The 25,928-nt window shown below is 57.0% G+C and overlaps 1 protein-coding gene across 16 annotated transcripts in view; it reads right to left on the bottom strand.

The window, feature by feature from the left end:
- Nucleotides 1-1,187: 1,187 nt before the first annotated feature.
- The window catches only part of PXN (paxillin), a 43,574-nt gene continuing 18,833 nt past the window's right edge, over nucleotides 1,188-25,928 (bottom strand). The window contains exons 1-15 of one of the 16 annotated variants that reach the window (XM_067700591.1): nucleotides 17,284-17,444; nucleotides 11,528-11,754; nucleotides 11,118-11,233; nucleotides 10,582-10,718; nucleotides 10,286-10,487; nucleotides 9,315-9,450; nucleotides 7,026-7,895; nucleotides 5,581-5,859; nucleotides 5,038-5,352; nucleotides 4,295-4,396; nucleotides 3,866-4,036; nucleotides 3,571-3,744; nucleotides 2,929-3,010; nucleotides 2,640-2,788; nucleotides 1,189-1,860 (exon numbers count right to left, since the gene is read on the bottom strand). In XM_067700591.1, coding sequence (XP_067556692.1) covers nucleotides 1,594-1,860; nucleotides 2,640-2,788; nucleotides 2,929-3,010; nucleotides 3,571-3,744; nucleotides 3,866-4,036; nucleotides 4,295-4,396; nucleotides 5,038-5,352; nucleotides 5,581-5,859; nucleotides 7,026-7,895; nucleotides 9,315-9,450; nucleotides 10,286-10,487; nucleotides 10,582-10,718; nucleotides 11,118-11,233; nucleotides 11,528-11,754; nucleotides 17,284-17,401 — 3,345 coding nt within the window. In that variant the 5' untranslated portion in view covers nucleotides 17,402-17,444 and the 3' untranslated portion in view covers nucleotides 1,189-1,593. Of the gene's footprint in view, nucleotides 1,861-2,639; nucleotides 2,789-2,928; nucleotides 3,011-3,570; nucleotides 3,745-3,865; nucleotides 4,037-4,294; nucleotides 4,397-5,037; nucleotides 5,860-7,025; nucleotides 7,896-9,314; nucleotides 9,451-10,285; nucleotides 10,488-10,581; nucleotides 10,719-11,117; nucleotides 11,234-11,527; nucleotides 11,755-17,283; nucleotides 17,447-25,928 lie in introns of those variants that run through there. The other 15 variants (XM_067700592.1, XM_067700593.1, XM_067700585.1 and 12 more) reach the window with 15 other exon arrangements.

Genomic DNA, 25,928 nt, shown 5'->3' with positions numbered 1-25,928 from the left:
ACACCCAGCCTCTGCTAGGAGGCTAGCGAAGTGGTCTGGCTCTTCCTCACTTTAGACCACACTGGGACCCCGTTCCACTAACCCAGAACCCCAGCCCTACCTATCTCATCCTTGGGGGAGAACACTCTGGGGGCTTCCTGTTGCTTCAGCGAGATCCTGTCCTTTTGCCGAGAATCCTAGCAGGCCCCCAGCCAACGACCTGGGCTCTTTTCCCCAGGACACCAGTCTCCAGGGAGGGCAGGAAATTTGGGGAAGGGATGCACCCAGTGGAATCAACAAGACTAATGGTCAAAATCAGACACCAGCTTTCCTGAGGAGGCAGAAGAGCCCCAGAGAAGCAGTGAGAAGGCCGAGAATGTTCTCTTTGTTGCCAGAAAGTTCACAGGGGAGTGGACACTCCTAATGGCTAACTTAGGAAACAGCACCCCCAAAGTGTACTTCCCCCTTCTCCTCCCTCAGGAACAGGACGGATGAGGTTCGGAATTCTAGGCCCCAAAGGGCAAGACACCCTTAAGGCCGGTTTCAGTGAAGAGCTTGCTGGCCTGGATAGTAAGGAAGGGGTTTCAAAATACAGCAGTTTATAAAAAACAGTCCTTGTGAGCTGTGAAGTTAAAGAAGGGCAGTCACAGAGCTGCTCCCAGTTCACCTGCTTGTGCTAAGAAAAAATAAAATACAAATTGCTTCACCCCCTCCAAGCTCTCAGTACAAGGCAAACCCCATATACCAGAGCCACCGTGGCATACACAGGACAGTGGCAGTGCACACGGGGGAAAGGTACAAAAGGAGACGTCTTTAAAATCTCTTCAAAATCATTTTTGTATAGAGAAGTAAAAGCAACTCAGACGATATGAATTCAAACCTCAGTGTAGAAATCTATCAAAGTTGGTACAGTGTCCAGGCACGGGGTGAAACCCCGCCTCACACCATCCCGGGAGAAGGAGGAAGTGATTATAAAACATTATTGCTGGAGAGGCCATTCTCAGTAGAACCAGAGAAGTTACAGGGGTCGGAGGGCAGCTGCCCAGGCCTGGGGAGACTGGAAGGGCAGGAGGCGCACAAGGAATCTTCCGTGGCCCCTTGGACACTTCCGCCCTTGGATGGATGGATGGGTGGATGCTGGCATTGTCTGGAGGGAGCTGCTGTCCCCCCAATACTCTCAAAACAAGGATAATTAGGTTGTGGGGGGGGATATGGATGAAAAGAGGCCCCCATGTGACCCTGCCTGCCCTCCCCACCCCCACCCCCAGCTCCACTGCCGAAATATGAGTGAGATGGCTCCAGTGTGGGGTGCTGGACTGGCCAGGCGGGTTCGTGGGGACACAAGTGGAGCCCTCCAGCCTCTGCCTCTGGGGAGGGTGAAGAGCTGGCAGCCTGGGGGGAGCTGCAGGAGGAGGAAGGAGGCCCAGAGGCTCTGGCAGGGGGTAAGAAAAGCAGGCGGGACCCCTCAGGACCCTCTTGCCATCCTGCACCAGCCAAGGACGTGGTTCCAGTTTCAGTCGGGTTTGCCCCTTCACCCCTAAGCGAGGCCTCTGGGTCACAGTAGCAGTTGGGAGCCTGGGCCGGGAAGCGGGGCAGAGGAAGGGATGAGCGCGCCTAGCAGAAGAGCTTGACGAAGCAGTTCTGACAGTAAGGCTTGTCGTTCTGCTCCTTGAAGGTGCCCTTGTTGAGCTGCTTGAGGCAGAAGGCACAGACAAAGTGCTCCGGGTGGAACTTCTTGGCCATGGCGGTGATGCAGCGGCCCGTGATGGGCTTCTGGCAGCCGGAGCACAGCGAGCCCCGCCGCTCGTGGTAGTGCACCTCACAGTAGGGCTGCCCGTCGTGCTCGAAGAAGCTGCCGTTGACAAATGGTGTGAAGCATTCCTGGAGACAGAAGAGGGGTGGGGTGGGGGGGCAGGGGGCTCAGGCTGGGGCTGGGGGCTGAGGCAGCTCCCAGGTGATGGGCAGGTGACAGTCAGGGTGATCACACTCGAAATGATTCTCCCTTGCTGAGCATCCTCTACGTGCCAAGTGTGGGGCTAAACGCTTATTGAAGTCTCCCAATGGCCTTGACTTGCCACTGCCTGAATTCAGACACGGATCTTACGCCTGGGCACTTCAGCAGGTGGCTTAATGGTGTGCCCAGAAACCCTGGTGTCGAGAAAAGGGTTCCAGGGTCAAACTCTGCATCCTAGATTCCCATTTGGAGATCCAAAGGCACGCTTAGGTATTAAAGGCTCTGAGAAGTCTGGCAATGAACAGTTTCCCAAACTTATTTGATCAGGGGACACTTACTGGATCTCTAATAACATCTGGGGGACACTACCCCCCAGAATGCAGTCTGGAAACCATTGCCCATTTCCGCTGAGGCTGCTAAACGCTTGCATTATCTCATTTCACTCTCACACACCCTTCTCCCAAACATGACCCGTCTCAGGGCTGCTGCACAGGACCACCTTGCTCTTGGTTTCTGCCAGCCTCAGTACGAGCCCTGGCCCAGGACCTACTGGACTTGAAGGAGTGTACACCCCCCCGCCTTCTCACCTCATTAATACCCCCAAACAGGGCCTGTAAATCGGATTCAGAAAGCACAGTGAGGTAGGCCCTTCTCTCCCCACTGCCCGCTCTCGGCCCCCTCCAGAGGAGGGCTGGGGGCCCCTTACCCGACACACAAAGCACTCAGGATGCCACAGGGTGTTAAGGGCCGAGATGTAGTTCTCCAGGATGGCTCGGGCACAGCCGCCACACTTGGGGGCGAACATGTCAAAGTAATCCTTCCGGCAGTAGGCCTTGCCGTCTTTCTCGTGGAACCCTGAGGAGGGGGGGTGTGGGGGGCAGATGAGGCCTCCAGAGGAGGAGCCACCCTGACTCCAGCCTCAGCAAGGTCTCCCACCATGCCCCCGCCTCCCCAATGCTCCGGGCGACGGCGAGTGAGAAGGTACCGGTCAGTACCTTCAGGCCCAAAGAAGGCTCCACACTGGGCACAGAAGAAGTGCTCGGGGTGCCACGTCCGGTCAAGGGCTGTCACCACTTTCTGTGAAAGCAAAGTGTGGGACCAGAGCTGAGCGCTGCCCCACTGGACAGATCCCACAGTTGAGACCCACAGGCAAGGCCGTCCTTCCACCCTGCCCCCAGCCCCAGCAAAGGAAAGAGTATAACACTCCCAAGATGGGGGTCTCTCCCAACTGTGCTCTGAATACCACTGAGAATTCTGACTTATTGAAGGATGTGATATGTCAGGCACACTCTGTCTCCTCTAATCCTCATGTGCAGTTGAGATCATAGGTTCTATTGTGACTCCCATTTTATAAGGGAAGAAACTCAGGCTCAGAGAGGCTAGACGTTTCCCTAACATCACACAGCAGGAGAGTGAGGGAGCCCTCACTTCACTCCATTTACCTGGGCAGGGCTCCTAACCTCTGGGAGTCTCAGCAGAAGGGAATCGGGGATGAGAGGTAGCGCTGCTTAATGTGCATTAGGACGGGCCGTGCATCCGGCCTGAGTGTGAATCCCAGTTTCCAAGCTGTGTGAGCTCGGCCACGTAATGTGACCTCTCTGAGCCTCAGGTGGCACCACCTGCACCCAGGAACTCACATCCAGGATGGGCCCGTTGCAATAGTAGCAGCGTGGAGAGAAGAGGTTGTGATAGTCCTTTTCACAGTAGGGCTGTCCATCCCGCTCAAAGAAGTTCCGGGATCCGATCTCCTCCTGGCAGTGGGTGCAGACAAAGTGCTCTGGGTGCCACGTCTTCCCCATGGCGGTCACGACCTGAGGAGAGAGGCAGGATACGGTTCAGGACGCAGGTCTGCCACAAAGCACCCTCCCAGAGAAGCCAAGGTCCCGTGCCCACCTACCGCTCCCTCCCCTGCCCCACCCACCCCATCATCACCTGCCCCGCGATGGGTTTCTTGCAGGCCCCGCAGACCCCCTTGGCGACCGTGGCGACCCCCAGTTTGTTCAGGTCAGACTGCAGGCTCCCCAGCATGCTGTCAAGCTGGCTCCCAGGCTTTGGGGGCCCTCCCGGGGGAGAGCTGCTCCCTGTCTTCCCCTGGGCCATGAACTGTGGAGAGAGGGGAGAAGGCAGGTGAGGACATCTGGGCCTTGGGGGATGAGGTTCGCAGCACCAGGGGCTCTCCCCTCTCCTGGACAGATGGGCTGAAGGAGGCAGGAAGTGCAGCCCCTCCAGGGGCTTCAGAAGCCCTCAAGGTGGGAGTGGCATCTGCAAGACATTCTGGTGTCAGAGGGGCTCACGGTGGGCCTGACCGAGCCCTGGGAACACATGGCAAGCAGGACATTAAGCCCCAGCCTTGGCACTGACCCCTCCCTCGTCCTGCCCTTCAGGGCTGCTCTGGCTGCCGTTCGGAGGCCAGCCGGCCGCCCAGCACAGCTCTCCGTCCGCTCTTTGTTCCAGGCCCTGGATCTTAGACAGGGGAGGAAACAAGAATAAGAATTTCTTTTTTCTTAATTAAGGAAGAAAGAATAGGAGACCCTGTCATCGGACCATTTCACAAAAAGGACTTTAGGATGAAATGTAAGGATGGATTTTTTTTTTCCCCTACTAGCAGTACCAACGTCAGGAGAAAAAGTCTAGAGAAAAACAACCACGAGAGAGAGGCCCAGGGAGAGATGAAGAGGGAGAGAGAGGTAAGCCAACCAAAAGGTGCAGGACTTAGGGAGGGGAGGTGATGGGGCCGGAGAGCAAGGAGGCCTCGCCAGGTACTGGGTCTGGGGCTGAAGGGGGGGATAGGTTTTGGTTTTCCTTCTGGGAATGGCTTCCTCAGATGGAGCCTGGGGCAGGACCGAGGGGCGGCAGGAAGGGGCAGGCAGAGGGGAGGCCCCACGGGGAAGAAAGAGGGCGGCTGATGTCTCGGGGGTGAGAGCATGGACATCAGGTTAAGCGAGGGTCCAGGGTCAAGGCCAGGTCTCAGGAAGGACCATGGTACCATGCAGGGCTTGTGGATGGAGGAACAGAGGGGATGTGTATGTGTGCAGAGTGGGAATACCACTCGAGCATAAGGACAGGGACAGGTAGGGCTGGTGTCAGGGCCCCGGGAGGCCTGCCTGCATCGGGGGGAAGAGTGGGTCCTCGTCGGTCTGGCAGCCCATGGACCTCACAGAGTGGGGCGCAGGAGTGGGCGGGGTGGGGCCCTGCACACCGTCTTCCCGTGGCCCCGCCCCAGCACTCTGGACCCCGGGGGGACCTCGAGGAAGAGCCGAGGGCCCCAGGGTGGAGGAGGTGGGCGGGCTGGGCCGGGGAGAAGAGCTGCTGGCCGAGGCGTCTTTGCGATGCTGGAGCAAAGGGCTGGGAGGAGAAGGAGAAGGCAGAACAGAGAAGGTTCTTCTCAGGGGAATGGGAGAGCCAGGAGGGAAGACAACCTGGGAGGAAGAAGAGAGGGAGAGAGATGAAGGCAACGGCGGAGGAAACATCAGCTCAGCAAGTAGGGGCTCCCTGGGGCCCTCCCACTCTGACACCAAGAGTGAGGCTGGCCTCGCAAGGCCACGGGATGCAGAACCCCCCCGCCACATGCCAAACTTCCCCTCTGGCCGCTGCTGGGGAAGAACTGGAGGACCTCCGCCCTGGCCCAGCCCTGGGCAGCTACTCACTACCTTCTCTACCAGCTGCCCCCTAGCCCGCCTCCCACACGGCTGCACAGTGATGATGACGCCCTCGGTCAGCCAGTCCCGGGCAGAGGCCCCCGCGGCCCCCTCGGCCTCCTCCACCTCCGGCTGGATGCCCAGCCGACCCTGCAGCTCCGCGATGAGCCGCTCCTGGGACGGGGTCCTGCTCAGGGTGGCGGGGTCCAGCCGGCGACGAGGGGAGGGCTCCCGGGACATGGGGTGAGCGTGGCCGGTCTCCCGGCTCCTTCTGATCATGGAGCGGATCTGGGGAGGGGGGGGAGGGAAGCTGTCACAGGCCACTCTGGGCTCAGCAGATGCTGCTCAGTCCACACTCGAGAGCCCCCAGGAGGGGTGGGCAGGACCAAACCACCAGAGAAGAGCCAAGCTGAGCTAGGGTGGAGGCAGGGGGCAGAGCAGACACCCTCCAAGTCAGCCCTGACCTTGGGTAAGACACTTCACTTCCAGGGCCTCAGCTTCTCCATCCTTGAAATGGGGTAACAGTATTTTCTCAGCTGCCTTAAAGGGTTATTACAAGAATTATTTGAAAGAATGTAAGTGGACATTCTTGAAAGGGCATAAGAATTTCCCTTCTTCCCTCCCTTCCTTTTTTTAATTTGTAGTAGAAAAAATGTGGTCTTTCCTTACAGTAAATCCTTCAACCAGGTTTTTTTTTTCCTTGTTTACATTATAACCTACTTGTTTCTAGCACTTTGGTTATTATTATTTATTTTTGGCCGCACTGCATGTCATGCGGTATCTTAGTTTCCTGACCAGGGATCAAACCCGTGCCCCCTGCACTGGGAGCGTGCAGTCTTAACCACTGGACTGCCAGGGAAGTCCTGGTTTGGTTATATTTGTTGTTGTTTTATTTTACTTTGTTTTTGAAAAGGGCCTAACATTTTAATCAAGAAGCGAATAACAACCGTTAACGTCAGCCACGGCTTATTGGGGACCGTGTGCTATGTTCTTTCTAAGCACCTTCCAGGCATTACTTCATTTAATCCTCTGGACAGCTCTGGGGGAAATGGTCTATTACCCTCATTTTAAAGAAAACTGAGGCTGGTGCGGGCGTTGCCCAAGGTCACCCAGGGAGCAAGTGTTGGAAGCGTGGTTTGTATTCAGTTCTATCTGGTTCCCAAGCCCATGCTTTTCACCATTCCACACACATCCCATCAGGATGTCAGGGGAAGCTCATATGAAGGAAAAAGCCTTAATCAAGCAAGAGGCAGGGTGCCACTAAGAGAAATTCCAGGGCCCAGGGAGCTCCGCTGGCCCCACAGAGCCCACTGCCCAGGGCTGGTTGTCAGGGTCTCAGGCCACGGCATCTCGGAATCGGCTGCCCAAGCAAACATGCGCAGAGTGGGAGGCTGCATGCAATTAGCCAGGCGTGGTCCACGTGGGGGCCATGCCTAGCAGCCGTGCGAGCTCACGCCTGCCTGGCCAGAGGTGGAAATCCTCTCCGTGGTGTTGGGTGTGTTCATGACCACAGCCTGTGGAAGTTCTGGCCGTTCCCTCCTGGCCTCTGCAGCGGCTTCGGTGGTGCCCTCTGGCCTCCTGGGGGTCTCGGGTCTCTGGGCTGGCCTGACCAGGCTGCCCCCCGTGGCCGTCTCTCCACCTAACTGCTCCTCCTCAACTGGGGCATGGCATCTGCTCTCTGGCTCCCCTGGCTCTGGCCTTGCCCTCTCCTTCTGCTGTCCACGTGCCTTCGTGAGACTCCAGGTATCCGGTAAGATAGCCTGACGGTCCACGGCCATGGCAGCTGGCTCGATTACTTCCTGGAAGCTGGGCGTAGCTCCCCGGGGGCACTCAGGCCTAAGCGCCTCCAGAGCCCACGGCCACTCCCATGTGGCAGCCACAGCCTCTCCTGGGCACAAAGGGTTGGCTGACAGCACTTGGGGTTCCCCAGCCTCCTGGGAACCTGTGCACCCAGCGTGGGGTAGAGTGTGGCCGGGAGGCACCCTGGAGAGCTCACTCACCAGGCTCGCGTTTGGTGGGTCCCTCCAAACATGAGCCTGGCTCTCTGCACCCGGTGGCCCCAGAGAACTCTCCGTGGAGGGAGACCTTGAGTTGGGGGTGTCAGGCATCTCCCCAAGGCCAGTCAAATCAAGCCAGCTGGGGGTCACATTGTCCTCAGGGCAGAGGACCTCCAGGGTGTGGCCGTGGCCTCGAGGGGAGGGTTTCCTAGGGGGTGGCAGGAATACATAGGGCCCAGGAGGAGGAGGAGAAAGTATGTGGTGTGGGGATGGAGCTGAGCTGGGCAGCAGCCTTGGGGAGCTCAAGGCCACAGCAGAGGAGCTGGTCTAGAGGAGAAAGACAAAAGACAGAGGGGAGAGGAGAGAGAGTTGGGAGAGATGAGGAAGGAAGCCCACTGCAAGGGGCAGGCTGGGCCTCAGGGCTCTGAGAGTCCCCGTCTACACTGACAAGACAGTCTACACTGACAAGACCAAGGTGGTGGCGAAGCTGAGGCATGAGGACTGGCCCTGGAAGAAGACCCAGCCCCCAGAAAGGTCTTCCTGGGCTTCATATCCCTGGCTCCCATCAAACCCAGGCGCAGAAAGCAGCCTCTGAGCCATGCCTGTCGGGCACTGCCCCCCCGCCAACCCCAAGTACAGACGAGGGAGAAAAAGCTAAGGTGAGGTGGGTCTCGGGGAGGTCAGCCCAGGCACCAATCAAGGGACAGACAGCCACAGGCAGCTCTCAGCTCTGTCTCTCCCAGACAATCCCAGCTCTCCTACATCCCCCGAGACCTTGCTCCAGGGGCACAGTGAGAACCAGCGCAGCTTCCCAAGGGATTTCAGAAAAGCAGCACAGCCTAAAGGGTGCTGGGGCAGGGCTCCCTCGGGCCAACTCCTGAGTCCAGTGTACTTGCTCCTGACGGTGGCCACTCAGAACCACTGGCACATGAGGGCCACAAGCCCAGGCCGCACCCATCCCCCCCGCCCCGTGAAACCCCAGCCGAAGGGAGGCTTGGAGGCACCAATGGGGCCAAGAGCCGGCTCCCCTCCTCCGATTCCCTAAGTCATGCCCCCGTGGAAGGGTGGAGTCAGCAACTGTTGGCGAGTTCAGTCCCCATCAGTCCCCATCAAAGCACTGCATCCTCTAAATAAAACATCTCGGGTCTGGCAAGCCCGGGGAGGAGATGGGGCGCCTCATGCAGGACTGGCCCAGTAGCCTGACGGGTGAGGTTTCCCAGAGAGAACTTGTGGGGACTCAGAGGCCCGTGGAGGATGGAAGGCGGATGGCAAAAGAGGCCTGTGGATTCAGGAGCCAGAGGCAGAAAGAAAGGATGTGTTGAGGACAGCCAGCCAGCGTGGGAGATGGGGCTCCAGGGCAAATGACCTCTCGGAACAGGATCCCACAAGGCCCAGCAGAGCACCCCCTCCCCTACCAAGAGCAGCCATCGACACAGGGTCCTTTGTCCCAGCCTCCTGATCCCTCGCCTGGGTGGCTGGGAGCTGAGAGCACCCAGGGAGGAAGGAATGTCCTGCTGAGCACGTCCTGCCTTCACAGGCTGAGAGGCAGCTCAGTCCCCACGTGGCCATCCTGGCCCTCCCTCCCCCATATCCTGGCAAGGCCAGGGCACTGCCTGCGGGGTCCCAGGCTCAGGGCGAGGCACCCAAACACGCAGGGGCCAAGGTCCAGCTACTCATGCTGAGGTACAGGAGGGGAAGGATGGGGGTTCTGAGGGGCCAGGGCAGGGAAGAGGGACCTCAGGGCACCTTAAAATCCGACAGCGAGGCCATCAGCTCATCCAGCTCCCTGGTGGCAGAAGAGGCGGAGATGCGTGTCTGCTGCTGGCTGGAGGTGACTCGCTGGGGGCTGCTCATCTCGCCTTGGTTCACAGTGATGGCGGGGCTGCACGCAGGCATGGCATCAGCGGGGACCCCAGAGGCCAGCCCGTGCACCCCCAGCATGTCCCTCCCCTCCCCAGGGGATCAACAACTCAGCTCTGACACTGGGGTCCTGCCACTCCCAACCCCAGGGAAGCCCACCAGCTCCCAGTCTCTCCTGGGGACCCATTGTTGGGAGGGGCTGCTGTCAGCCAGCAAGACAGAGCACTGAGGTGAGCTGATGGCAGAGAGGCAAGGTCAGCTCAAACGGCACTTCCTTCCAAGAAGACCAAGTCCAAGCCTGCCCGTTCAAAAAGCCCCAGCATCCTGTGTATCCTCCACAACACTGCACGTACATGTGAAGTTGTTCCAACAACACAGTAACACCAAGGAGAGCTAAGACTCGGTAGACACTTACCATGGGTCCTGCGTGCACGTGCTTTACGTGTGTTATTGGGTCTCACCCCTACTGAGGTAGGTGGTCTTATCCCCCTTATCCCATTTCCCCTTATCCCATTCTACAGATGGGAAAACAGAGGCTTGAGAGACAACACTTAGTAAGTGCACAGCCAAGATGTGAACCCTACTGTGTGGCTCCAAAGCCTGTGCTGACAGCTGCTGGGCTATGGGTGCCCTCAGCGTGCACAGTGTCTGTCCTTCCTGATGGATAGTGGCTCGTTGAAGGCAGGCATGGTGTCTGCGTGACTCGTCACCATCCCCCAAGGCCTGGTGCAGGGCCTGGCAAACAACAGGCACTTCAGAGGGAACGGGTGACACTGGGGATGAGACGGCAGACCCTGGAGCATGGGACGGGCTGGGCGAGACCTTCCCCTGCCTGGGAGGGCCCAGTGGAGACTCACACGGGGCTGGGCACGGAGCTCTCCAGCTCATCCAAGAGACTCTCCACGCTGGGCCGCACGTCCTCCAGGCCCCGGCCTCCGTTCCGCTTGGGCTTCTCTTTGGTCAGTGGCCCAGCTTTGCCCCCCAACGGGCTGTTATTCTCCGGGATGCCGTAGTGGGGGCTCAGAGCCCCAGGCAGTGGGGGGCTTGAGTTGGCCTCATCTTGGGATAAGGGAAGAGAAAAGGTGCTCAGCCCTGAGCCCTGCAGGGATCCAGAGGCCAGCAGGTGGGCCTGGTGGGCCTGACCTAGTCCTACCTGCAGGGTAGCCTGGGGGGTTATGCTGCACGGCGTTCAGCTCCAGCAGCAGGCGGTCGAGTTCAGAAAGGTTGCTGCCCAAGGAGGAGCTCATGACGGTGGGTGAAGGCTCGGCCGACTTCTGCTTGTTGGGGAAGCTTTGAGAGGCAAAGGGAAGACCTTGGTGAGAGACGCTCCCCAGCTCTGGCGGCCCCCAAATCCTCAAGGAGAATAAGGCAGAGGGGATACAGCGTCTCCACCGGCCAGAGGACGGAGAGCGGGGAAGTGATGTGGCAAGAAGAGGGGAGGAAGGAAGTCTTGCTTCAGTTCTTGAACCTTCCTCAAAGCAGGGCAATGTGAGAGCCAGCCCAGCTGCTGCACGGTGATGGCAGATAAGGCCACCGGGCCAGGTGAGAGGCCTTCTGCCGTCTAACCCAGTGACCCTTGAGGCAGAATCCCCCTCCCATCCAGCGCTGTGCCGTGCCTGTCCCTGGCCTCAGTGGCCTCTGCCCGTCAATGCGCAGGATTCCCAAGCAGGGGGAGGAGCTGGGCAGTACCTGTACACGTGCTCTTCCTCGCCAGCTCGGGGACACGGAAGGCCGACGCCGTCCTGGGGGTTGGAGGCACTGGAAGTTTTAGCACTGGAGCCGTACACGGGGGACGGGGATGGAGGCTGCAGGAAGGACAGTGCTCAGAGCCTCCCCGGGGAGGAAAAGGAACAGCCCGAGTCACCCCCGGAAGGCTCCTGCTCACAGCCAGTCTCACCAGGGAGTTTCCACACTCTGACCAGGAGACAGGTGATTAACACTTGGTCACTGCCCCCTCACGTGGCGGCGGCGGCGGGTGGGGAGAGCCAGATGCTTCCCGCCTCTTCTCCCTACTTCCCTGATCGCTGGCTCCCCGAGCCACTGCCAGACAAGCTCCTTGTGCCCTGAAGCTGACTTCCGAGGCCCTGTCCCCACCTTACCTGCTGGTGGATGAATCGGGAGGTGCTGGGCTGCCACTGGTCTAAGGGGTCAAGGACCGTGCCATTGAGGGCCTCGCTGGACGGAGGTGGAGGGACAGGGGGTGGCACGGCAATCTCCTGGTATGTGTGGTTTCCTGTTGGGTACGAGTAGGGGGTCTCCTCAGACAAGAACACAGGCCGTTTGGAGATGTGGGAGGTCGTGGACTCCAAGTCTGCCAGCAGGGCGTCTGCAGAGAGAGAAAGCGTGGGGAGCGGGTAAGAAAATGGATCCTGGGGACGAAGTCTCCAGTGGCAGCGCCCTCCCTGCCTACACCCAAGAGTTAATGACTTCTGAGCACCTGCCCCGCCCATGGGAGAAATGACTAGCCTCAGGTCAGGAAGGTACCAGCCCAGACCAGCCTGGCTAAGAACAGCTCCCAAAGCTCTTCTCCCCAGCCACGAAGAAGGTGCTCTGGAGGTTCCTGGGGCCGCCCTGAGGGCTCTCCTACCTCTGGGAGCCGGGCATCTGCGTTCCCTTCCAACAGGGCTGTGCAGCTGGCTGGCTGGCCAGCCGGGAGTCAGAAGTACCTGCCTGGAACCCGCACTCTGACTCCGCAGGGCAAGGCGGAGAGAATGGGTGGGAGGGGCCCCACGTCACGGGGAGGGGCCTGGGCACTGCCAGGTCCCACTTAATTTCCAAGAGCTTAAGCCCGCTCAGCCCCCAGCCTGGAGGGGCCCCTGGGGTGGTACCCGCCCTCCTGACCAGGTAGAAGTCGAACCTCAGGCTCCAAGCTCCTCCTGAGAGCCTCGGGGCTGCTGTGAGAAGTGTGAGGGACAAGGCTGGTGCAGCGTTCCCGCCCCCACCCCCCGCCCCCGTCAGCAGAGAGGGGCAGGACTGCTCTGTAGGCTGTTTCTGCGGAAGCCTGGCAAGCAGCCTGGCCCCAGAGGCTCCAGGGCCCCACTATTCTGCTTTTAACAGCAGCAAGGGAGCCGAATCAGCCCTCAAGTGCAAGCTTCCATTACCCTGGCACTAGGCAGTCCGCAGGGGGCCCTGCATCTCCCCAGTCCCCAGACAAGAAGGGTACAGCTGGAGGGGTGGGGGCAGGAGCTGCTGATCCTGCCCTCCTGGGACCCTCAACAGCCCCACAGCCTGGCCCCACATGCCATGCCCTCGTTCCTGCTGTGTCACCGACTAGTTCACTCTCCCCCCGCTGCTGGCCTGCTGCAGTGGGGTAACTCGGTCCCTGGCCCTTGTGATAATAACCACCAGAAAGCAATGGCTGGATCATGGCCGTTTACTAGTAACAGGCACTGTGTTGGGCACGTTGCATATGTGATCTCAGTTAATCCTCCTAATACCCCATGAAGTTGGAATTCTCACCCTCCCTTTACAGACGGGGAAACCAGCTTCAAGAGGTGGTGGGACTGGCCCCAAATAACAAAGCCGGTAAGTGACAGGACTGACTCCTCAGAGGCCCCAAACCCCAAAAATCTGCCCTGCAAGAGGCTGCTGTGGTCACAAGATGGTGCCAGATTTAAACAGTACAACTTCCTGAATGACGGGGCCCAAGCTCCGAGAGCTGCCAGTCTGATCCTTCCTGGTGGCCCTGTCCCCAACCCCACCCCTGCTCAAAGGAAGTAAGAAAGAAGCAAGGGCCTCACCCAGGGCCTGGGTCTGTGGGCCCACACCTCCCAGCTACGTGCCCTGATGTCCTACCCCCAAGGCTGGCAGCACCTACCCCAGGCTCCTACCCAGCTGATCAGAAGCTTGTTCCAAGGCCTGGGATGTCTCTGACTTCCAAGGAAGGTCAGTTCCTGCAGCCCCCGACTCCTCCAGGTCCTTTGGAAGAAGCCTGACTTCCTATCTCTAGCAAACCGGAACTAGAGGGAGTCTGTGTGTCTAGGTAACAGTGGAAAAGGAACCAGTGTCCAGGGCCAATCCCAGTGGCCTCTCCACGGCCACACCTGCTGCCTTGGCTTCACAAGGCGTCCTGGCTTCCTCTGGGCCCAAGCCAGCAGGAGGGGTGGGGTCCCTCCTTCTCCATCATGGGCAGAGCCAGCCCCCAACAAGTGCAAGTCCAGTAGGGGTAACAAGGGCAGCTGCCATGCCTGAATGCCCACCACGTGCCAGGAGTTTCACCTGTGTCACCTCTCTTTCTCCTCACGATACCACTAGCACAGATGGCAAAACTGAGGTTCAGAGAGGCAGAGGCACATCTCCACACTGCCTGAGCTGGCTGAAGTGACACCGCTGAGACCTGAACTCGGGTCTCTCGGGCTCCACTCAATAGAAGACAGATGGTTAAGCTTCCTTGTCAAACCTTCTGAGCCAGGGACACCACCAGCCTCTGCACCAAACACCTTCTCCCACCTCACTCATGACCTGACTGCAAGCCTGGCTTATTGGTTCACGGATGGATTCTGGTTTATGATTTAAACAGGCTCTTTTCAACACAGATACATCTGTTGGTCAAAAGGACCAGTCCTGGGGGATGGAGAAAAAAGATCTGTGGAGTCAAGCCAGACCTGAGTTCAGTCCCAGCTCCTCTATCTACACTACCCACAGCCACAGAGCAAATCACTTAGCTCCCCACCTCACAGCACTGAGCTCCCCACCTCACAGCACCTGAGCTTTATATGGGATAGCAGATGCTATAGTACACGGGAAGCTGCAAACACCACACCTCAGGTGCTTTGTGTAATTCAGAAAAAGATTTTCCTCCAAGGAGGTCAGGTTGGGTTGCAAAGTGCTGACTTCTCCTAAGTCCTCTATGGGTAGGATCTGGGCAAGACAAGAAAAAGGCAACCTTGAAGAGAAAAGCAAAAGCAAAGTAATAAAGTAACATTCAAAGGAAAACATTTGGGGACTTCCCTGGTGGTCCAGTGGTAGAGAATCCACCTTACAATGCAGGGGACGTGGGTTCAATCCCTGGTCAGGGAACTAAGATCCCACATGCCGCAGGGCAATTAAGCCCACGTGCCACAACTACTCAGTTTGTGCGCCTCAACTAGAGATCCCACGTGCCGCAAACTACAGAGCCCACGCGCCCTGGAGTCTGCGCGCCACAACTAGAGAGAGAAAACCCGCGTGCCGCAACTAGAGAGAAGCCCGCGCGCCGCAACGAAAGATCCCGCATGCCTCAACTAAGATCCGACACAGCCAAAAATGAATAAAATAAATAATAAATCTTTTTTAAAACACCCCAAAAACAGAGTGAAACATTTGTGGATGTCAGAGAGCGGAGGCACACCACTGTCCAAACTTGTGTCTGAGTGAGAGTTAGGACGTGCACAGCCACCGGTTCTGCGGTGTAGCTTCCTCCTCTCTCTCCATCCTTGGTCTTTGCTCTGTGATAGACAAGACTTGGTGCCACTGTCCCACCAAACCCCTCACAAGCGCCTCAGGGGAGAGCCAGGAATACAGGAGGCACGGAGGAGTACTCGCTGGCCCCTACTTTGGATTCCTATGGGTGCCGAGGCCTGCTCTCTCCCCAAAGGCTGCAAAATGGTGATGGGCCAAAGTCTCCTTGCAAGCTCAGCAAACTCCTCCCCGGCCTGAGTGAACAGAGGTGGCAGATGGAGTCCACTTGCAGTCCACAGTGGGGGCGGGGGTGGGGGGAAGGTTCCCAGTTTTCAGCTACAGTTACTGCCTGGTGCCAGCTCTGAATACCCTAGGGGCAGGCTCAGGATTCCTTCTACACATACCCCGGAGAAGGTGTCAGAGAAAATGGTGCCGCTGGAACACACCCTCTCTCCCACATGTTTGGAGGATGGCTTCCATACACACAGAAGCAGTAAGCAGTCAGGGCTCACTCATTCAGCCTAAGGAAGGCCTCAGACTTCCTCAGCGTCACTCCACTAAGCTTCTGGGTCCAGGCCTGAGACCACCGGAACAAGTCAGAGCAACTAGGACCACCCTAGTCACCCTGGGGAAAGAGCTCTCTCTGGGGCTTCCCAGCCCCTTGCTGGAGGAAATCACCCTAGATTCTGCAGGCGTTTTGCCTCTCCAGACCAGCGGATGCAGGCTCTGTCACTTCCATCCAAGAAGAGGGAAAGCCCAGGTCTCTGGGAGCCTATCCAGTGTATGTGTGGAGAGGGAGAGTTCTCCTTTCGAAACTGGGAATGGGGGAGTTAATGCAAAGTTTCCAGTCCACCAGAGGCAACCAGCTTGTTGCGCCCTGGCAGCGAAGGGGTGCAGACCGTCCTCCGCTGCCCGCCAGAGGGAGCTATTGGCCCGTCGGCTCTCCGCCACGGGGAGTAACCGAAGGTAACCTCGCGCAATCTCGGAATTTTAGAGCCGGGGAAGACCCGGGAGCCCCCAGCCGGCCATGGGTGCACCGGGAAAGTTTCAGTTGCAGGGAATGCCTGACTGAGCTGGAGGGACGGAGCAGGCTGTGAGGAGGCGCACAGCGACGCCGGGGGGCCAAGCCTCTGGGCCGTGCCTGCAGCACACATCATCTGAAGGCGTGACACAAGAGACAGACACATGCCCTAGCTTCTAGTGCCCAGCGGCTGCACCTAAGCAGCCACTCAGAGGAGTTGTGGCTTCCACTGAGAGGCTGCCCAGGAGCAAACGGGAGGGTGGGCACAGCGCACGGGGCCAGGACAAGGTGAAAGGCCCTTCCCTGGGCCCCAGCAACCATCGGCCGTGCACAATCCTGAAGACAGGGTCGGGGGTGGGGGGTAGCCGCTGGCTCTGCAGCCCTGAGGGGGTTAAGACTCAGGTGCCCAGGCTCTCTGCGCTGGGAGGGAGGAGACTCGGGGGCCAGTTGGGCTGCATTCCAGGGCAAATGCTGCAGTTGCTCCCCTCATATTCCCAGACCAGCTCAAGCGCCCAGGACGGAGGGAGCCCCAGGCCCCCTCACGTCCCCAACATAGGGGATCTCCGCCAGACTGAGGCTTGGGGGCCTGGGTTGACCCACAGACACACGGCGCCCAATAATAAGTTAAAGAGACTCAACTAACCACCTCCACCTCCACCCCCAACTGGAATATAAAGACAAGTCAAGCCTCTTTCACAAGCCTGGCTTCCTCCTACCCAAGCCCGGCAACTTCTTAGTATGTGATAAAGACTATCAAGATCACAGACCTAGAGCTGGATGGACGCCAAAGAGAGTGAGATAAAGGGCCATCCAGGATCCCTCAAATGTGGCGGGGGGGCGGTTACCAGAGCGATTTCATTCTCCCTCCCAGGCTCTGAGGACATGAGATGTTAGAACTCACACAGGGGAATTCTGAGTCACACAAACTCTGCTCTGTGGCCAAGCTGCTCGTCCAGCTGCTTAACTGCTCTCGTACCTCGGTTTTCCTGTCCGTCCAATGGGAATTCCACCACCTTACTCACAGGAGTAAGGATTACATGAGAGAGTGGATATAAAGTGCCTGCTTTAGCACAGTCCCTGGAATAGAGCACATGCTCAGTAGATGGAGTTCCCTCCCAGAGAGATGGTTAGCCCTGGAGGGGAAGGAGAAAAGCGCTTCAACATCCTGAAGGCAAAGGATGTTGCAATCCTAGATCGTCAGTTAGGGGCTCCATTCTGGGGAAAACAAGGTCACCATGGAGAAGCCTGCCCAGCAGATCTTCATGATGGGGCAGGTACATGTGGGGCATCATCCCATCCCAGAGTTCACAGGCTCCCCTGCCACACCAGCGCTAGGCCGATCTAAAAGAGGTGGGGTCCTTTGGCCACCAGGAAGACCCCAGCTTGACATGCCTTATATTCTTGATACCTAGCCTAGAAGAGGCCCACAATAAGAACAAGGCTCAGCTCACCCACCTTCTTTCTGCAGGCCAATGTAACTCAGCTTTCGCAGCTCAGGCAGGTGTTTCCTTGGGAGCTGAGAAGCAGAAGGAAGGTGTAGCAAACACTGCCCTGAGAGCTCCAGCACAGCCATAAGGGACTGCCATTGCACGAGGCCTTCCCAGGCCAGGGCCAACTGTCCATTCCCTCCATTTATGGTGAGACCCAGACTCTAACAAAGACAGCAGCAGTTTGGTGAGTCCCTTGCCCACCGGACCTGGAGAAACCCAGCCTTTCAGCCTGCCTACCTTGCTGGGCTCAGAACTGTGGGCAAGAGAGGTTTCGGCCCCCCTGCTGACCACCTGCGCAGGCTTGGTGGCCTCAAGTGTCAGAGCAGAAGCTGCCCAGCCTCCTTACAGCTGCCCAAGCTCAGTACATAAGCAGTGAGCGGGGCTCGGCCCTTCCTAAGGAAGGAGCTGTGTAAACAGCAGGACCGGCTCCCCTCTACGGGGATGGTCTCATCTCGGCCCCTTTGCTGAGACTCTTCCAGATTAGGAAGGAGAGCAGGACGAGAAGGCGTGTCTCCCCCTCCCCCAGCCCTGAGCACATGAGCAGTTAGAGCAGAGGTAATCTAATCCAGGGCAGCAGGGCACTTTTACATGGTGAGTAACTCCCCAGGAATGGGGAGCTGGGTATATTTATCCTGATAACTGTCCTGGGAGGAAAGACAGATCTGTGACCAGTAAGGGCCAATCTACAATTTAGGCCAGATCTGCTCTGCACTACCCAGCCCGGGGACCCAGGGCCTGGACACCGACTAGGAACTCAATCTCCTGAAGGGCCTCCCCTGCCAGTTTGGGTTCTTGTCAACCGACTGCCTCCTCTCCAAGAATTAAGGGGCCCTGTCTATCTTGCTTGATGCCATATCCCCTGCAGGTAGAATGAATGGCTGAATGACAGCGGGACTGTGAGGACGAGGAGGATGGGGAAGGAGCCATGAACAGAGAAAGTTGCCAGTGCCAGGATGCTGTGATTCCAGGCCCAGCCTGCTGGGTGCCTGTCATCGGGTCGGGCATCTTCTCTAGCTGTAAAACGGGCAGAACCCAATTTGTTCCCATGCCTGATAGCAAGCTCTGAGGAGGAGATAACATAATTTCGGGTGAAATTTACACAGAACCTTTCTGGAGCTCTTTGGAGTTTGTCTAAATCCAAGATACTGCTATTATCTGAATCCCAGACAGCGAACTGCTCTCCCTAAGGGGATGGAGGAGAAACAATCGATACTGGAGTGTCATTTAAATATTTAATAGCAGTGCCTGGAGGTTATGAAGACGCAGCCACCATTCTCCTTCGCTGACTCATGCCTCACTCAACAGGAACTGCAATTTTACTCTCAGCCCTGAAGGAAGTGTGGGCTGGGGGTGACACAAAGGAAACCAGGGGAGATGGCCAGGAGTCTTCCAAGCTGCTGCTCCGAGAGGTGGGAGGCGGCCCTTTGGAGGAGGCGTTTCTTGCCTGGGCTTCCCACATGCCTTAGGAGGGCGGTTTCCTGTCTGCCCTTCCTTGCAGGGGCTGACACAACATGAGTGTGTAGGCAGGTTGGCTCTCTTCACTGGGTCCCTGGCTGGCGCCCAAGGTCACAGAGCACAGGTAACCAGAGACACGAGAGAATAAAGGCGGAAAGGCAACTCCAGAGGTCACCCCGAGCTCCAGGCAGAAGCCCAACTGTGCCAGGCCCCATCTGCACTGGGTACCCACACAGGACCCCCCAGTGACCAGGTCCTGGGCCACGGTGGCTACCCCATCTGATGGGGCTCCAGCAGGTTAAGCAGCAACAGGTGGGAGAAGCCGCCCAGGTATACTTTGCACACCTCCACCCCCCCAAGATGGGCCCAGCAGCAGGTCCAGGCTGACTGGACAGCGGAGTCTCATTTCTGTTGTAAATAACTCATCTCTGGGTCCGGGATCAGCGGGCCCCACCCTCCTCCAGAGGGCCCAGAACCCAGTGGACACATTTCATTGGTCAGATTTCATCACCTCCTCGGGTCACCCAGAGACTCTGGACTTTTTTAAGGTCGTGTCTAGGGTCCAACTCCAGGCCCACCCCGCTGGTTCCTTCAAAGGGTAAAACGTGGATTTACATACAAGATAGACAGCATTGAACCCAGGCGGCTCAGGGGCTGGAATTTTTCTCAGCTATTCCAAATCCACCCAATCCATTCCTGCAATCTGGGCTTTGTGGCAAGTCAGTCTGTTGCAGAGCAGGGCGGCTCCGGGGGCCTCTCACCCCTGCTAATCATCAACAGAGGTTAGGAGGGGCTTAGAAGTGAGTCATCCGCCCTACAGAGACCCAAACAGAAAGTTCAAAAGTTGGCCTGTTCCAGGAATGAGCTGTAGTCTTTTCCCGATGTTTCTGGATTTCATAGCACTACTTACCCACTCTTGACCAGTCAAGCTCTGACTAATGAACACGGCTCACGGTGGCCACAGGACAGGTCCGTTCTTCCCCACCTCCGGCAGCTAGGCCATTTCCTGACCGCACTCTCTCTTGCTGGCCTTCCCCGGTTCTCCTACAGCACCTGTGATATCCTGCAGCCCTCTTCCAGCTCCCCACATGTCACTGTCACCAAGTACCATCCGTTCTTCCTTCATGGGGCCTCTCCCCTTTACTTGCCTCCCTTTCTATCACAGGAAGCCAACAACTTAGACCGGCATCCGAATCCACGCTCGGCCCCTTCTCGAACTCGCCGGCAGCGCCTGCCCTGCGCTCCCCCATTCTAACCCTTGCAGCAGACGACAGCAGTGTGAACTTGAAACCTCACCCCTTCTGTGCGCGTCCACTAGACCGCTTGCCCTCTGAGGGCAGGAAACTCCTCCCCCCTTGCTAGATCCACAGCGTGAATACCCTCATGAGCCTCTCGGACAGTGACTGGACGTTTGCCAAGCCAAAGAGAGTCAGAATACTCAAGCCACCATGACCCTCTCTGCCTACAGAACGAGATCGGAACCCCTGGGGTTGGCATTCTGGTCTTGAGCATCTCAGAATACAGCCCCAACTGGCCTTTACCTTCTCGGCCCGCTCACTGCAACCTGCCTTGCTGGCCAAATTGGGCCCCCTCTTCCCTTTCCCCAGCAAAGTGCCTTTATTCACAGCACTGAACATACCTCCCACCCCCATCATCTACAGGGATATCCACACCCCCAGGGGAAGCGTGGAGGCCAGGGGCACAGGTAAACCCAGAACACCTTCTGAGGATCAAACTGACTCAGAAGCAAAAACAAAAAACAAAAAAAAAACTGACTCAGAAGCAAGAAATTGAAATCACTGCCTTAAATTAAAAGGCTACTTTATGGAGTCAGGTGCAAAATGCAAATGAATTGTAAGATAAGAACTGAGGCTTCAGAGAGACCTTTTTTGTACATGCACATGGGGGCTTAGGTGACATTTAAACAGCCCCACAAAGCCATCCTGTCCATACCATAGATCTGTCTTCCCATGTGACGTTGGGAGCTGGGACAATCACATAGCTCTCTCTATACCCCTCCTGGCATCCCAGCCTGCATGGCAGCGTGGCCGAGTGGAAAGAACGGGCCTTCAAGTAGAGAGGCGGACAGGTTCAAATCCACACCACTCACCAGCCTGGGTGGCAATTCTGGGCTTTAGTTACTCAGATAGCTCATAGAGCACAGGGTGAGTAATCAATGAAAAAGTGTGCGAAAACCACCATGGCTGGGGAGAGCCTCCCAGGCCTCCCGCTGTGACACAAGGAGACACTAGGGGAAAGAAACCCACATCATCGCATCATGGCATCATTGCCGACTTTCATCTCCCTAAGGATGGGAGGGGGAGGAGGCGGAGCCAGGGACTGCGGCCAGGAATCTTGGGAGCTGTGACAGGTCTGTCACTAACTCGGGCCTCCTTGCTGAGCAAACCACTGACCTCATCCCTCTGTTCCTTGGGTTCATTCCAAGTCCTCCTCAGAGAACATCAGCTGAGCCCAGAAGCCTCCAACTCACTCCCTAGCAAGGACAGAGGCGAGAGCGAGAAGATACAGGGCTCCAACACCCCCCAGCCCCATGCCAGCTCTGCCACCTGCTGGGAAGTCACTGCAGTCTGAGAGCTCTGTGGCATTGAACCTGGCATCTCGGCAATAGAAGGAGCTCAGTCTCTGACCTCCCAGAGCAAGCCCAGGGCAGAGCAGCCTTTGCTCCTGCCACTGAGGCTCCGAGCCCTGCAGAGTGCCACAAAGGAACGTAAAGACAGGGCCGCGTGACCAGAAAGAAGCTCAGACAAGGGGGCACGGGGAGAAACGTGCAGGCCTCACAACCCCATTTTATAGATCAGGACAAAGAGGCTCCGAGATGTCTGATGAGTACGCTCTGCAGCCTGGCAGAGTCCCCCACCCCGACGAGGACAGCTCTGCCTGACTGCAGAGCTCACCCATGTTCTTTCCATGACACCCCACTGGGAGAGGAACATCGCTGTCAGCAGCTGTCCCTCATTCTGCCTGTCACCACTCTCCACACTCTCCGTTTCCAAAGCACCAGTCTCCAGAGCCCCTCGAGCAGTCCAAGAAGGCTGGCCACTGGGGTGCCCCTCCACCCTGGCCTCTGTTGGGGCCCTTGCTCTGGGCCTCCCTTCCTGTCTTTGCCCCTCAGGCAGGGCCCTGTGCCACAGATGAGCCCCTAGTGGTGGCACGGGGAGCTCCATGTTCTAGGCTAACTTGATGCCTGGTAGGTCTACTTGCAAGAGTGTTTTCCACCCTGTTGCCCATCCAAACAGCATGATGCAAGATGGGGCTGCCCCAGGCGCTGACCTCCGCCCTCTTCTTATCTGCACAGATTGAGGAGCCTGGGCCATCGTTCTGGGGCACAGTGGCTCCCCAGCCTCCACCAGAATCAGGCAGAGGTGGCAAGAGAATCATCAGGAGACAGACTGGCAGTCAAGGCTCCACTGAAGGCACCAAACAGCCAACTGAGGGAGGGACAAAGAATCTCTCGTACGATGTACGATCAATCAGCCTGAGGTGTGCCACCACCTGTCCTTAGCTAAGGATCATAAAGTATGGACATCTGCTATTTATTTGCTTTCGCTGTTTTTTCTGTGTGTGTGTGTGTGTGTGTGTGTGTGTGTGTGTGTGTGTGTGTGTGTGTGTGTGTGTGTGTGTGTGTGTGTGTGTGTGTATGTTATGCGGGCCTCTCACTGTTGTGGCCTCGCCCGTTGCGGAGCACAGGCTCTGGACGTGCAGGCTCAGCGGCCATGGCTCACGGGCCCAGCCGCTCCGTGGCATGTGGGATCTTCCCGGACCGAGGCATGAACCCGCGTCCCCTGCATCGGCAGGCGGACTCTCAACCACTGCACCACCAGGGAAGCCCTGCTTTCGCTGTTTGAAAATAAGCTTAAATGGGTTCATGCCTGTCAGCCCACCCACATGTGTTCCAATATGCTTTCCTGAGGGACAGAAAGAGCTGGAAGGTGCTCAGAACCCCAGGCAGCACCCTCCAGAAGAAGGATGGGCAGCTCATGATCCTTATTTGTCACGAGTATCATCTGGAGGGTATGACACTGTAGAACACAGTTGGAACCACTATCTGAGATAGTCAAGAGCAGAGAAGAAGGGGCACAGGGGGCAAGAAAGAGCCAGGGCCAGTGGCCCCCAGTTGACCCTCAATTACACTTTCACTTCCCTAGAAGTATCTATGCCTTCCAGCCCTGGTCTTCCCAGTTTCACAAGTTTGGAAGCCATCTGCTTGGTTTGGGGCAAGACAAAATTCTCGGGCTGCCTGACTGACTGTTGGTACCTCCTGAGTAAGGGAGGAGCCCCAAGTCTTGGCCCAGTCCTTCCCAAGCTCCCCACACAGGCCCTGGTGGGATGGTGTCGCTGATCTACAAAGGAGAGATGCTTCCAGCCATTTCCTGAGGCGGTCAAGACAAATTTCTCTGGAATCCCATATCCTTGCTGACGCTCTGCACTGGGAATTCGGCCTCTTCCTGGACAGGGAGGGAGCAGATGGAGGCCACAGTCCTCATGACTTTGGCTAACAAGAGTCACACTGGGAAACCACAAGAGAAAAAAAGGAGGGAAAGACCTGCCTGAACGTAAAAGCATCCAAGGACTGTCAGTCTCGCTGGCAGGGCTCACATGTAGGGACATCAAGGTACAGAGGAGGAGGACGGGGTGGGAAGAGAACCAAAATAAGCCCCTGTAGTCCGTCACCTAGAAGCCTACCAGCCCCAGAACTGAAGCAGAGAGCCAAGCAGATGCCAAGCCTCGTGGAAGAACCGAACAGGGTGGTCTGTGCCCCGGGGTTCACGTGGCAGAAAAGGTCCCAGGGCTCAGCTTGGCTTGGCATGGCTGGCCTCCCTCCACCATGCCCAGCTGGTTACATCAGGAGATTGGCCAGGGTGGTGGGGGAAGTATCCATCTCAGCCCTACTTTGGGTTTTATTGGAGGAGACATCTGGGGCTCTCGGGAATCCAACCCAGCAGAGCCAGGACAGATGGCAAGAGCGGTACCCCCCCAAGCCCCCCCTCACCACAACTGAAGAAAGCCCACGTGCAGCAACGAAGACCCAACACAGCCATAAATAAATAAATAAATAAATGTATTTATTTATTTTAAAAAAAAAGTGCAAGTCTCCTTATGGTTACCAGAGGAGAAAGCAGGGGAGGATAAATTTGGGATTAACAGATCCACACTACTATATATAAAAGAGATAAACAAGGACACACTGTACAGCACAGGGAACTATATTCAATATCTTATAATAACCTATAATGGAAAAGAATCTGAAAAAGAAGATATATATAACTGAAGCACTTTGCTATACACCTGAAACATTGTAAAGCAACTATACTTCAATAAAAAAATAAAACTTAAAAAAAAAAGTGCAAGTCTCTGTCCCCATCCACCCCCTCCCTGTTGTACCCCGAACTGTGAGGTCTCCCTCCGTGGGCACCGTCCCTTGCAGGGAGTCGGGGGCGGGGGGGGGGGGTACCTGGTCCCCCCACTCCACTGTCCTACCCCACACGTAGTTGAGGTAGGAGCTGGGACAAGAGGAGTCAAGTCTCACTGGCTGTGAACAAAGACTCCTGTTTCCACGTGAGAGGGACAAACTTCAAAACCCAGGCTCAAAGCGCAGCCATGGCGCTCTGGCCTGGCGTCCAGGTCCTCTGAGGGAAGATCCCAGGGGTGGTGCCACCCTTAGAGCCAAGGGCAGTTCAGTGTGCAGTGGCCGACAGCAGGAAGTGCCAGCAGCCACTGGGGGTGGGGCTGAGCCCAGCCACTCAGGCCAGGAGCACAGACTCCCGGCGAGGGCAGATTTTACAGTTCCTTACTTGCCCACGCCTACCTACCCTTCTAGTGAAATAGGAACCACACATGGCTAAGGGTTGGCCCAGATAATCTTCCAAGAGCTCTTTCAAGTAATGAACTCTGATTCTTCTTCCAGAGGGGATTCTAGAGGCAGCAGGACCCGGGGAAGGGGGGTTAAAGGAGGCAACAGAGAATATGGCAGATGCCACCAGCCCTAGGCCTGCAGGCTGCATCCCACCACACAACTCCCTGGATGTGTTTGTGGGGTTTTTATTGGCTGCAGGATCTTAGTTCCCCGACCAGGGATCGAACCCATACCCCCTGGCCCCCTGCAGTGGAGGTCCCTGTTTGTGCTTTTAAAAGAAATCTGAGTTAGTCTTAATAAATCGAGAGATTTCACATGAAAGCCAGATTGTCTGGCTTCCCAGGAGCAGTCAGAAGAGCTACCAGTAGGGGTCTACTTACCTGCAGGGCCACCACTGGCTGTAGCATGAAATCTAACGCCCTTTCTTTTTGGCCCACTCCAACCATTCACAACACCCACCGGCCTCAGCAAGTACGTGAGTTTGCAAGGAAATGCAGTGTGGGTTTTGTAGTTGGAAAACTTCTAAGTCCCAGCTCTGCCACTTGCTGGCACTGCACCTCTTTGAGCTCAGTTCCTACATCTGTAGACTGGGTATGATAACAGCCTCTGACATCATAGGGATGGGGGAATTCCCCAGGACCTGCCTCCTCCTGTCCTTCCATCCCTCTCCCTGGGTGCCGCCTCACCTTTACCTGCGGTGGCCCCGATAATGTCTACAAACACCATGCTGGGCACAGAGGTGGCAAAAATACAATGTCTGGGGACTCCCCTGGTGGTCCAGTGGTTAAGACTCCATGCTTCCACTGCAGGGGCATGGGTTCAATCCCTGGTCAGGGAACTAAGATTCCTCATGCCACACGGCGCAGCCAAAAAAAAAGTGACAAAACAAAACAGTGTCTGTCCCCACAGAGCGCTAACTAGTGGAAGATTGTCATAATCTGGGCCAGGGGGAGAGAGCAGAGGTTTTTTCCAGGCACAGGAAGGAAGAGAGGCAGAGGTGAGACACAGCCTGGCAGACAGAGGGGGCTGGAGCTCAGAGCACAAGTCCCAGCTTGGGGGAAGAGGAGCACAGGAGCTGTGGAGTCTGGACTTACAAGGGCAAACCGTAGGGGGGAGGGAAGGCAGGACCAGGCTTGCGTTTTACATCAGTGTGTGCAGGGGAGCGGGGAGGGAGGCGGGGCTTGACCAGAGGCGGCCCAAGAGTCACAATGCTCTAAATAAAACTAGGCGAAATCAAGGAGACCTGGTAATTGAGTGGCTATGAAGACAGAGGAGTACAG

This window comes from Pseudorca crassidens, chromosome 12, assembly GCF_039906515.1.
Source record: "Pseudorca crassidens isolate mPseCra1 chromosome 12, mPseCra1.hap1, whole genome shotgun sequence".
In the NCBI taxonomy this organism is placed as follows: Eukaryota; Metazoa; Chordata; class Mammalia; order Artiodactyla; family Delphinidae; genus Pseudorca; species Pseudorca crassidens.
The sequence above is the reverse complement of the archived record's forward strand: the minus strand, read 5'-3'. Positions and strand labels throughout refer to the sequence as shown.